The sequence below is a fragment of the Clarias gariepinus genome, chromosome 19, assembly GCF_024256425.1.
Source record: "Clarias gariepinus isolate MV-2021 ecotype Netherlands chromosome 19, CGAR_prim_01v2, whole genome shotgun sequence".
Taxonomy (NCBI): domain Eukaryota; kingdom Metazoa; phylum Chordata; class Actinopteri; order Siluriformes; family Clariidae; genus Clarias; species Clarias gariepinus.
This window is the reverse complement of record NC_071118.1, coordinates 17,970,123-17,982,519: the sequence shown is the minus strand read 5'-3', so window position 1 is coordinate 17,982,519 and position 12,397 is coordinate 17,970,123. Positions and strand designations below refer to the sequence as shown.

The window sequence follows — 12,397 nt, the reverse complement described above, 5'->3', positions numbered from 1 at the left end:
CTGCAACAAATAATCGATAAAATCGATAATTATCGATAATGAAATTCGCTGTCAACGAATGCCGTTATCGATTAGTTGGGCTGTTCACGTCACTGAGGAGCGCGACCACAAGATTCACAAATACACAAAGATAGACAGCTGCTTGCGCAATGGATGTTACAGGAGCGTATGCAGGAAAAAGCGCGTGCCCCGAGTCTTCCAAGGTTTGATAGCAATTTACATTAAACGCCTCTAAGAAGACGGTAACCTGCACACTATGCAAGACCGAGCTTTCATGCCATGGCAGTATCACAGTCATGCACGAACACTTAAAAAGAAAACATGTTGGTGTTACGGATGGCGAAACGTCAGCAGGGTCAGTAAAACTGTATCTCTTTATCGTGTAAAAGTTGTATAGTTTAAGTGCTTTTGTTTAAACTATTTGCTAACTTCGGGACAGTCTCGCTAGATCTGTTCACGCGCTACTCGCTTGCATCACATTGCGCAATCACCTCATGAGCAATAGTGATTAATTTAATGGCGCTATTTTAGATTAGCTTAAATTACACGGTGCGAATAACAGTAGGATATTACATTTAGTGATTGCTGTGGTTTTCAGCGAATGCAAATAACAGTACATTTGTGACTATTAGCTTTTTGCATTTCTACAGTTTTTTATAGTCCACTACAAAGTTAACTTGTTATCTTAAACCCAGCAATTCAGCTTTTACTTTTGATAAACCGAAGTCTCTTGGCACTTATTCCTTGTCTTGAGCACCAGTTTTACTTCCAAAGTAACATTCCCGTACAGTTGCTATGCTTTCTTTACAAAAGCAGTCATTAAGCTTCTCTGAGGAGTAAGTGTATACAGATGTACAAATGTGACAGAATGTATTGCGGCAGGTGTGACAACAATGAAACATACTGACCAAAGTCCTGTAAAATGTCTACAGCCTCTAGCTTACTTGCTGCATAGCGACTTAGACATGAGTACAAGCTACCAGTGAACTGCAAGCCAACCTGGCCTCAATCTGTACCGGGGTACTCTGGGGTGGAAATTACATTGTGGATAGGGTTATCACAGTAACAAAATTAATTAGCATAAAAAAACAGGACAAAACAGGAAATAAAAAAAAAATTACATGATAGGCAAATTTGGGTGTGATTTTCATGATTAGCAGCAAAAAATCTATAATGTACACCAAACGGTGTTCAAGAGGCAAAATCTTTGTTGTGCAGTGTTATTGATGCCGTATGTGTGTTTAATCATCGTCATAAAAAATGTGCTACATTTGCAACCCTAACACCTAAATACACATATAATATTTCAAGGCCAAAGTGTATATACCATTATGGTAAATTCAATTTAATTTTATTTGTATAGGGAATTTTAACAGTTGTCATTGTCGCAAAGCAGCTTTACACAATTAAAATAATTATTTAAATATGTATGGCATGTAAATGTGTATGAATCAAAATGGTCAGATAGTCTCTAATGAGCAAGCCGAGGGCGACAGTGGCAAGGAAAAACTTCCTGAGATGGTAATAGGAGGAACCAGACTCAACAGGGAACCCATCCTCATTTGGGTGAAACAGAAAGAAGGAATTGATCTGCATTTATACTGTGTGTTAGGTGGCAGCCAGTTCAGCTATAATAGTTGATCTTAATGGATGTTAACATGGAGTCCAGCTCAAGAACGACATGCATTAATCTTTTAGTGAAAGTAAAATGTTCGCATAAACCCGCGGCGCGCGCGTGCGCTCTTTCACTTTGCCGAGTTTTGATGTCAGATGAACGCGCGCGCTCTTTACAAGAGATTTCTCTTTTCCAAATATATAACAAACACACATTTATACGTGTTAAATAAGCGCTGTCTTTGCGGCGCTGTGCGAAACGCACGCCGATGTGAGCCGCCTTATCTCAGTCATAATATACAAATGTGTTTTAGCTGTGTAGTAGACCGCGCGCACAACCTCTCGCAGGCGAGCCTTTCTCTGAACACACCGTTTTAACGGGGGTGGGGATAAGAAACACCGCACCGGCAGAACTAGACTAATGATTATGAATGAGTCGGGGAAAACAGCAAGGAAACCCGATTGGCCATTTTAATAATTCATTGATAAGTTGATGTCTTTTCGTTTCGGCTGTAAGTGGATGCGCTGTACTAATCCACGTTTCATACGAATTACATAAGCTGTTTTTTCCCCCCATTAGGTCATATAAAAGCAGACATTTTGCTTTCAGTAAGTATATATTTTTCTCATCTGTGAGGCGAGTATACACGGAGTTTTGGTTTATTTTCTGACGCACTGAAGTTCACAGAAACTGATACAGAATAGCGCTGTATCCCTGTTTGCTTTCATTATTTTACAACATCATAACGTTTTGTCGTCATTGTGCGTGCACTTAAATAAAAGTAAAGTCTTATAAGGGCTATGTAGCTTGTATAGGTTTATTATATAGTTTTTGCCCATTAATCTGACAACACCTGTGACTCACCTATGTTTTCTGATACAGTGTTACACATGATAAAATATAAAGGCTCACTGTGTTAATATTTACTTTGCTTAAATTCGATAAAACTAAGAAACCCCTATATTTAAGTTCTAAAATTGTATTGTAATTTTAGTACTGTGATGATAAATTCGTTTAATGTTTCACTTGTATTTTAAAAGGTTTTTGCCGGCAGTGATACAGCGCAACGGGGGTGCTGGGATGTGAAAATGTAATTTGTTAAAATGTTTTAATTATTTATTAAAGAACATTATGATGATCATAACAGCCTACTGCATTTAATTCTTATAATAACGCAAAAACACATCGACATCTGCTGACGCAGTAGCACGGCCTGACAATGTTTTAATTTTTATGGTAATTAATTTTCGTTTATTTCAGTTAATAAATCTACTACAAATTTAAAGAACACAAAATATAAGATGACGAAAAACATACATGCGTAGCTTTTCTAATTACACATGATAAAATCTAAAGGCTCACTGTGTTAACGTTTACTTTGCTTAAATTCGATCCTAATAAGATTTAATTGAATTTAAATTCTACATTTGTACTGTAATTTTAGTACTGTGATTATGAATTCGTTCAACTACAATGATTCACTTGATTTTATCCGCTACTATGTGCAGCTCTAACGGAGCGCGGCTTATTAATTCTTGAGAGAATGAACTGATGCCCGAGGCATCAGTCTATAGTTATATAGCGCCACTCAGCGGTAGAAGCCAGCAAACGCACAAACCCAAATGCCGCCACCGTGACGCGAGACGGTAAAACCAGAATACCGCATGAGTAACATCTGTAGGCGTGGCGGATCGTAAGCAGTTAACTCAAATACTACGGCGCAAGACCATTTAATGCTTTATATGTCAAGAGTAGTATTTTAAAATCAATGCGAAATTTTACTGGGAGCCAATGAAGTGAAGATGAGGTAGGTAATGTGTTTGTATCTTCTGGTTCTAGTGAGGACTCTCGCTGCTGCAATTTAAGGCCATTTAAAGTTACACTGTGATCTAAAATCTTAATTCTATCTGTATGTGGTCCTATGATTAGAAGTCTTCAGCTGACTGGGGTCGGGGTCAGGTTCCTTAATAATCGGTTTAATAACTTCTGATTTAAAAGATTTTGGAATATACCCTATGCTGAGTGAGGAATTAATTATTCTCAACAAGGGTTTTGTTATTGCTGGTACTATCTGTTAAGGAAAATATGTCGGTATAGAATCTAATATACAAGTTAATGAATTTGCAGAAGAGATGAGTGAAATTAGTTAATTATCAAATGAAATTATAGTAGCTTGTATGAAATGTTCATTCGTATGATTCAAAATGATAAGATTGTGCCTGATAAGCAAACCCAAGGCGATGGTGAAAGTGGCAAGGAAAACCTCCCTGAGATGGCAAAAGAAACAGAAATGAAAGCGAGACATAGCTTGGCGCATTCCACAAAGGGAAGGTAGACCATAAAAACAATTTTCAGAGATAAATGGACAGATCGATATATATATATATATATTTAGTTATTTATTTTGCAGAAAGTTTAAAACCAGTTTGTCTCATATGTTTTCAAACTGTGGCACTAATAACAAGCAGTAATTGTTATTTATAATTGTAAAAAGCAAGCAGTAATGTGAAGCACCGCTCTGAGATAAAAGGGGTCATTAAAGCAAACTTATCCGCAGCGGTTCGAGGTAAGGTCAAGTAAAACTGAGAGCCCAGTGTTATGCCCTAAAATGTTTCCCTAGCACAGATTGGCCCCCTTACATAACTGCTATAAAAATAAAATTTTATAATCTTTATAAATAAAAGAAAAGGTATTGTTTGTACATTGGTCAGAACTTTTTCAATGGTATGTCTATATTTCATACATTGGAGGCCAAACCTTTTTGTGATGACTGGTGATTACCATCCCTAATATAAAATATGGAAAATATTGTGTTTCTTTCTTTCCTCTTCAGGAAATGTTGCAGACTATGCCCAAGTTTTGTTACCCTTTCAGTATGGACAGGTATAGCACACATAAATATTTTTATCCTAAGTCTGTTTCTAGATGCAGATCTACATACCCGTTCTCTGTCTCAGTCTTGCAGTAAGACAGGTGGGGCAAAACTTCACATTTGTCCTGACTGATGTTGAGAGTAACCAGCGATTTGGCTTCTGCCAACTTTCAGATGGGGCTCAGAGTGTCTATTGTTTTCTCAGGTGAGATTTGCTGTGAGATGTATTGTGGTTTCATTTGTTTGTACAGTGTTATAAATGTGTGGATGTGTTTGTTTGTTTATACAGTTATCTGCCATGGTTTGAAGTGTTCTACAAGCTGCTGAATGTTCTGGTTAGCTACATTAATAATGGACAGGTAAGCATAGTTCCACCATTGTGTAGCTTGTGTTATTGTGACTATTTGTGTTTGGGGGCATGGTGTAAGTATGTATTTTCGTCAAATATTAGGGGTATAACAGTATGCTTATTCAAATTTGTATCGTTCAGTACAGGACATTCGGTTCTGCAAATGTTGTAATCTGAATGAATACAGTCTTACTTTAACTAGTGCTAGGGTAATTTCTCTGTTAATTTTATTAATTCAAATTAATCAAACACAATGCTGAGGATGTTTTTTTTTAAGCAACATGCTAGGCAACTCAGATGAGTGATATATATTTTCTTTCTCAAATTGTGTACTTTATAGGCACTGTTTTAGATTTCATATATTAATGTTTGTATGTTGATTAGTCTAACGATAATACTCATAAATGCACCATGACTTATTTAGGGGTATGCAGTTTTACTTTGGTTTCATGCCGTGAGAAGTCATGTTGCATTAATGTCACTCCATAAACGGGGGGAATAAGATTTAAGAGTATCACTATTTTGTTTTGGTTTTATGTAATAAAAGACATTTACTTCCCATTTATAATATTAAAAGAATTTGGTCCACTAAGCTAAGCAAAAATTGTAAAAGCACCATCACCAGTAGCAAATAGTGCAAAACATGTTTAAAAGGCCTTTAAATATTCCTTATTTAAAAAGAATCTTTGTTGGTACTGTTTTCCAAAGATAATGATGTTACTACACCACCACAGAGGTTTTACAGCCATTGTGGTGAATTGTGTGTTCCCTTTGCGCATCCTTTATGTGTCTTTAAAAATTTGTGTTTATAAGTTAAATGTAATAAATGAACAGAGTTTTATTTTTTCATCGTAACAAACTATGACTTTTGCATGCTGTTATCGCTATAAGATATGTGTTGTGATTTGCAATATGTATTGTGGATCACAAATCCACAAAAAAATTGCCAATGTAAATGCATGCAAAGCTGACTGCATGTACCGTAAAACATAGGTCAATTGGGGGGTATTGTGCTGAAAGCATGAAGGGTGGAATGGTTTTGATCCAAAAAAATCTCTGAGTAGCAAAAGTGAAGAACGAAAGTAACAGGTAATTTGATGCTGCTTTTGTAACAAATATAATAAAAAGTTCTTTTTTTATCCGTTTGCTACATCGTGATTACTACAGGATTTTTCATAGGAATTAATAACATGTTATTACTGTTATATTTATGCGTACATGGCATCTGTTTTTTTTTTATACTATTTATTTATTTATTTATTTATTTTTTATTTTTTATACAGGATAGCTTAAAGAAGCAATTGTTGGAGTCTCTACATGCATTACCCATTCCTGACCCTGGAATGTCTGTATACTTGAATATGGTAATAATTTAAGTTTACTTACTAATCATGCACAGGAAGATATACTGATATACTATATACCATATAGTATATACTATACTAATGTCTGAGCAGTCTCTCTCGAAGCAAAGTGAGCGTTACTTTAAATATCTGGCCACACATTTTTGATAAACAGTTTTTAAATACACATCTTTTTTATGCATTTTGGCCCAAATATATGTCCAAAATAAACAGCACAAATTAACTTTAAAATATATATATATTTATTTGACTTGAAAAACAAGTCTTGGTTTACGAATACCGAGTACCATGTAACACCCATGCGATTCTTGTTTTGACGCTGGGCATCACGTGATCACAATTGAGCCAATGGTTTCTCTCTCTCTTGCGCTGCGAAATTGTGGGAAATTGTCTGCCCTGCTTGGTCTTAGTGTGCATCTCTCACTGGTGTAATCAACACCTGTGCACACGTATATGGTTTACTATAACACTGTGATCATGTGTGTGCACGTGAAATATATTTTATTTTGTGTTTGTATAAAATGTGTGTACAGTGCGGATGTACTGTTTATTGTAACACGTGTGCGTACGTGTGAAGCAAAAGCAAGTGTCATTAGAGAGGTTAAAGACTTTGTGTGCACGCGTTGTTGGACACTGTGGCCCTTCACACACACCCCCCCTCCTCTTGTCTTCACACACGCGCGCGCGTACACACACTCTCTGCTCCACACAGAAACACTGCTCTGTCGCGATTTTTTTTCAAAGGTAAAGTGCAGGTTAATTTGTTTTTGTTCTTACTTTACAGAAATGATTCCATTAGTGTGCGCTCATTCAAGTGTCGATAGAGAGATTTCTTATTTATTTTTTTTATAAGAAAGTGTTTCCAGTGTGTGTGCGCATGTGTGTGAAATTCGAATATGAGAAAAGGAAGAATCATTCATTCTCCCCTCTTACTTTAGTTTCAGACACAAACACACACACGGAAAAAATGTATCTGTCAGGATTTATTTTTTACTTTTTAAAAAGGTAAACTGCAGGTTAAATTGATTTATTTTACTTTATATTTTGTATGAATTATTTTTATGTATTTATTTTTTTGGGCTGTGAAACGAATAAATTTGAGTTTCCATTATTTCTTATGGGGAGATTTAGTTTACAAGTGTTTTAATCTACAAGCCGCTTCCGAATCAGCCCGAATTATGTTTGTAATCCAAGGTCCCACTGTACAGTACATAATATTTCAGAATACATTTCTATTAGAGCTGTGTGATGTAATCAGTTTGCACTTTAATTTTGCAATTTAATTAGTCATGATCGATTCAGTTCAATTGAATCATAACAAGACATGTCTTCCAAAGAGTTACACTGATCAGTCCACATACTGTACTCCCAAAGGCTTCATTGTTTAATTGTGAAATTATAAATGATGGCCCTATGTGAATGAGGCCTGCAGTTCATTAGTTGTTCATTTGGGTGTTTTTTTTGTGACTTCCAGGATAAGTCCTTTATAAGGACTGCTCTTTTATGGCAAAATCATAATCATGATTGTTTTGGTCACAGTGAAATCACGATTATTTATCATTATTCATTGACTTTGGAAACATAATGCCCATATTTTTCTTTTTAAGCTTTTTTTTTAATGCCTAATTTGCTTAAACTTTAAATTCAACAGATCACAAAACTTGTTCAGATTGCAATCTTTGTGTCATGTACTGAATTATTTTGAAATCAAGAAAAAAAGCAAGCCTAATAATTTTGCTTTCTGTTAATTGTTTATATAACATATAAAACACTTTAAAGAACCGTCAATAAGTTTTAAAAAAAATCCTTAAATACAGTTAAGCTTTCGATTGCAGGCATAATTTGTTTCGGATGTGTGCTCGTATATCAAGGTGAATTTCCCCATAAGAACCAATGGAAACTCGGATGATTTGTTCCACATCCTAAAAAAACTATATAGAAATAATTAATACAAAATATAAAGTAAAAATAAAACAAATTAACCTGCACTGTACCTTTAAAAAGCATCCTGACAGAGCAGTGTTTCCGTGTGTGTATGTGAAACTGAGGTAAGACGAGAGTGAAGAGAAGGGGGGCAGGGCTTCAATTTGGGGTGGATTTTACACATGTACACACACACACACACACACACACACACACACACACACACACACACACGCACGCACGCACACACACGCACACATATATATATTGTGTGTGTGTGTATATATATATATATATATATATATATATATATATACACAGTGGTGTGAAAAACTATTTGCCCCCTTCCTGATTTTTTATTCTTTTGCATGTTTGTCACACTTAAATGTTTCTGCTCATCAAAAACCGTTAACTATTAGTCAAAGATAACATAATTGAACACAAAATACAGTTTTTAAATGAAGGTTTACGTTATTAAGGGAGAAAAAAACTCCAAATCTACATGGCCCTGTGTAAAAAAGTGATTGCCCCCTTGTTAAAAATAACTTAACTGTGGTTTATCACACCTGAGTTCAATTTCTGTAGTCACCCCCAGGCCTGATTACTGCCACACCTGTTTCAATCAAGAAATCACTTAAATAGGAGCTACCTGACACAGAGAAGTAGACCAAAAGCACCTCAAAAGCTAGACATCATGCCAAGATCCAAAGAAATTCAGGAACAAATGAGAACAAAAGTAATTGAGATCTATCAGTCTGTCAAAGATTATAAAGCCATTTCTAAAGCTTTGGGACTCCAGCGAACCACAGTGAGAGCCATTATCCACAAATGGCAAAAACATGGAACAGTGGTGAACCTTCCCAGGAGTGGCCGGCCGACCAAAATTACCCCAAGTGCGCAAAGACAACTCATCCGAGAGGCCACAAAAGACCCCAGGACAACATCTAAAGAACTGCAGGCCTTATGTGCCTCAATTAAGGTCAGTGTTCATGACTCCACCATAAGAAAGAGACTGGGCAAAAACAGCCTGCATGGCAGATTTCCAAGGCGCAAACCACTTTTAAGCAAAAAGAACATTAAGGCTCATCTCAATTTTGCTAAAAAACATCTCAATGATTGCCAAGACTTTTGGGAAAATACCTTGTGGACCGACGAGACAAAAGTTGAACTTTTTGGAAGGTGCGTGTACCGTTACATCTGGCGTAAAAGTAACACAGCTTTTCAGAAAAAGAACATCATACCAACAGTAAAATATGGTGGTGGTAGTGTGATGGTCTGGGGTTGTTTTGCTGCTTCAGGACCTGGAAGGCTTGCTGTGATAGATGGAACCATGAATTCTACTGTCTACTAAAAAATCCTGAAGGAGAATGTCCGGCCGTCTGTTCGTCAACTCAAGCTGAAGCGATCTTGGGTGCTGCAGCAGGACAATGACCCAAAACACACCAGCAAATCCACCTCTGAATGGCTGAAGAAAAACAAAATGAAGACTTTGGAGTGGCCTAGTCAAAGTCCTGACCTGAATCCTATTGAGATGTGGTGGCATGACCTTAAAAAGGCGATTCATGCTAGAAAACCCTCAAATAAAGCTGAATTACAACAATTCTGCAAATATGAGTGGGCCAAAATTCCTCCAGAGCGCTGTAAAAGACTCGTTGCAAGTTATCGCAAAGGGTGGCCCAACCAGTTATTAGGTTCAGAGGGCAATTACTTTTTCACACAGGGCCATGTAGGTTTGGATTTTTTCTCTCCCTAAAGAATAAAAACCATCATTTAAAAACTGCATTTTGTGTTTACTTGTGTTATCTTTGACTAATAGTTAAATGTGTTTGATGATCAGAAACATTTTTTGTGACAAACATGCAAAAGAATAAGAAATCAGGAAGGGGGCAAATAGTTTTTCACACCACTGTGTGTATATATAGTGTATATATATAGTATATATATATAGTGTATATATATATAGTGTATATATACAGTGTATATACAGTAGAGACTCTGGATCTTTAAAAAATAACTTCTTTAAAAACACTTGTTTTTGCTTTATGCACACTACACACCCACACACACGTGGTCACAATGTTTTAGTGATTAGTATATGAGTGACACACGCACTGACACTAAGCATGGGAAACAATTACCTATAATTCCACAGCATGTGCGAGAGAAGAACCATTGGCTCAGTTGTGATCATTTTTTCATTTTTAATTTCTTAAAAGATCCTGAGAGTTATGGAACAAAAAATATCCAAATTAAGGCTCTTACTGATGCAGACTGCAGCCCAATAACCAACTGTGAGAGAAGGGCATAAAAACAAAAAATGTCTTTGAAAGCCACGTCTCCTTCCACAACACAAACTTGCCCATTTAAAATTTGTAAGGGAGCACCAAACATGGGACATTAAAAGATGGAAGAAAGTTTTATTCTCGGACGAGAAAAAATTTAATCTGTATTTCCATTGGATTAAGGTCTGAAGACTGGCTAGACCATTCCATGACCCTAATGCGCTTATTCTTGAGCCACTCCTCAGTTGCCTAGTAGCTTAGTTAGCAGGGAAACGGCCCCAAAGCACAATGTTTGACTGTAGGGACTGTTGTGTTCCTCTCATAGTCAGCATTTTTCTTCCTCTGAAAAACAGCAAGTCGAGTTGATGACAAAAAGCTCAATTTTTGTCTCATCTGACCACAGCAGTTTATCCCAATCTTTTTCTGTTAATTGGCAAACCTCAGACGGGTCTGTACATGTGTCTGCTTCAGAATGCCTTGCTGTGCTGAAGGATTTCAATCCATGCAGGCGTATTGTGTTACCAATGGTTTGTTTGGTGACTGTGCTCCCAACTGCCTTAAGATCATTCACAAGCTTCTCCCGTGTAGTCCTGGGCTGGTCCCTCATTTTTTCCATGATTATTCTTACTCCATGAGGTGAAATCTTGCATATAGGGCGATTAATGGTTACTTTGTATTTCTTCCATTTGTAAATATTTACTCTAGCAATGGTCTCCTTCTCACCAAGCTTCTAACTGATGGTCTTGTAGCCCATTCCAGCCTTGTGCAGGTCTAAAATCTTGTTCCTGACTTGCTTTGACAGCTCTTTGGTCTTGCCGAGGGTGGTGAGGTTTGAATGGAAGATAGAGATTTTGTGGACAAGTTCCATTTATACACATACCACATTGTTGTTAGAAGACACCTTTTTAAATTAATATGTGTACCACAAGAGCACATAACCAGTCTGTGAGAGGCAGAATTACTGTTGGTTGGTAGACAACTTAATTCATAACATTTGTATCATGTGCTTTTTCTGGATTTTTGGTCAATATTCTGTCTCCATCCTTTACCATTAACCTAAGATAAAAATTATAGACCCTTCATTTCTTTGTAAGTGTGCAAACTTAGAAAATCTGTAGGGAATCAAATACTTATTCCCCCCACTGTATGTAAGAGAGCAGAAGAGGGAGAAAGAGTGAGTTTGTGTGTGTGTGTGTACATGTGTGTTGGTGGCTGGGTGGGAGGGTGTATGTATGTGAGCATCAGCCAGCCTGTGTATAGTCTCGGTCTCACTGGCTTTTTTCCGAGTCCTTCTCTGAGGCCGGGCTGTACCAGAATCAGAGGATCATGCAAGGGTGTCCAGGCTCGTCTGGCATTTAGTTGTCCACTCCTATTTCACCCCCTTATTCCGAGTCTTTTTTTAAAAAAAGTAGTATTTTTTCATGTTAAATGATAGGTGGGCCTGAGTCAGCCTCTGGAGTATGTCATTTAGCCCCCTATGGCCCTCCAGGCTGTGCAAATAGATGGTATCATCGATATAACAAAGCAGCACTTTCCCCTCAGATCCGCTAGCACCTTTTCCATAAGCCTCAGGACTAAAGCCGCAGCATTTCTAAGACCATATGGCACTGAACGGAACTGTTTCACACAGGGCTATGTAGTTTGGGATTTTGTTTTCCCTTAATAATAAAAACCTTCATATAAAAACTGCATCATGTGTTTACTTGTGTTATCTTTGACTATTTAAATGTGTTTGATCTGAAACATTAAAGTGTGACAAACATGCAAAGAAACAAGAAATTACAACACTTTATATACCATCAAGTTAAAATTCAATAAAACTTTTTGCTCCTCTTGCAAAATGCTCCCAGACCAAATTACTTGCAATGCAAGGTTCCACTGTATATTCAATATGTAATTGTTAAAGGCCAATATGAGACCTTTATTTTGACCTTTTTACTAATATTTAATATTTAATATTTAATTAATAAATGAAAAAAAAACAGAAGAAAT

At 36.7% G+C, this 12,397-nt stretch overlaps 1 protein-coding gene across 6 annotated transcripts in view; it reads left to right on the top strand.

Moving 5' to 3' along the window:
* dennd1a (DENN/MADD domain containing 1A) overlaps window positions 1–12,397 on the top strand; it is a 199,299-nt gene that overhangs the window by 42,148 nt on the left and 144,754 nt on the right. For 5 of the 6 annotated variants that reach the window (XM_053478386.1, XM_053478388.1, XM_053478389.1 and 2 more), the window contains exons 4-7: window positions 4,449–4,498; window positions 4,573–4,692; window positions 4,777–4,846; window positions 6,120–6,200. In XM_053478386.1, the coding sequence (XP_053334361.1) occupies window positions 4,449–4,498; window positions 4,573–4,692; window positions 4,777–4,846; window positions 6,120–6,200 (321 nt within the window). The remainder of the gene's footprint in view (window positions 1–4,448; window positions 4,499–4,572; window positions 4,693–4,776; window positions 4,847–6,119; window positions 6,201–12,397) is intronic. The other variant, XM_053478387.1, reaches the window with a different exon arrangement.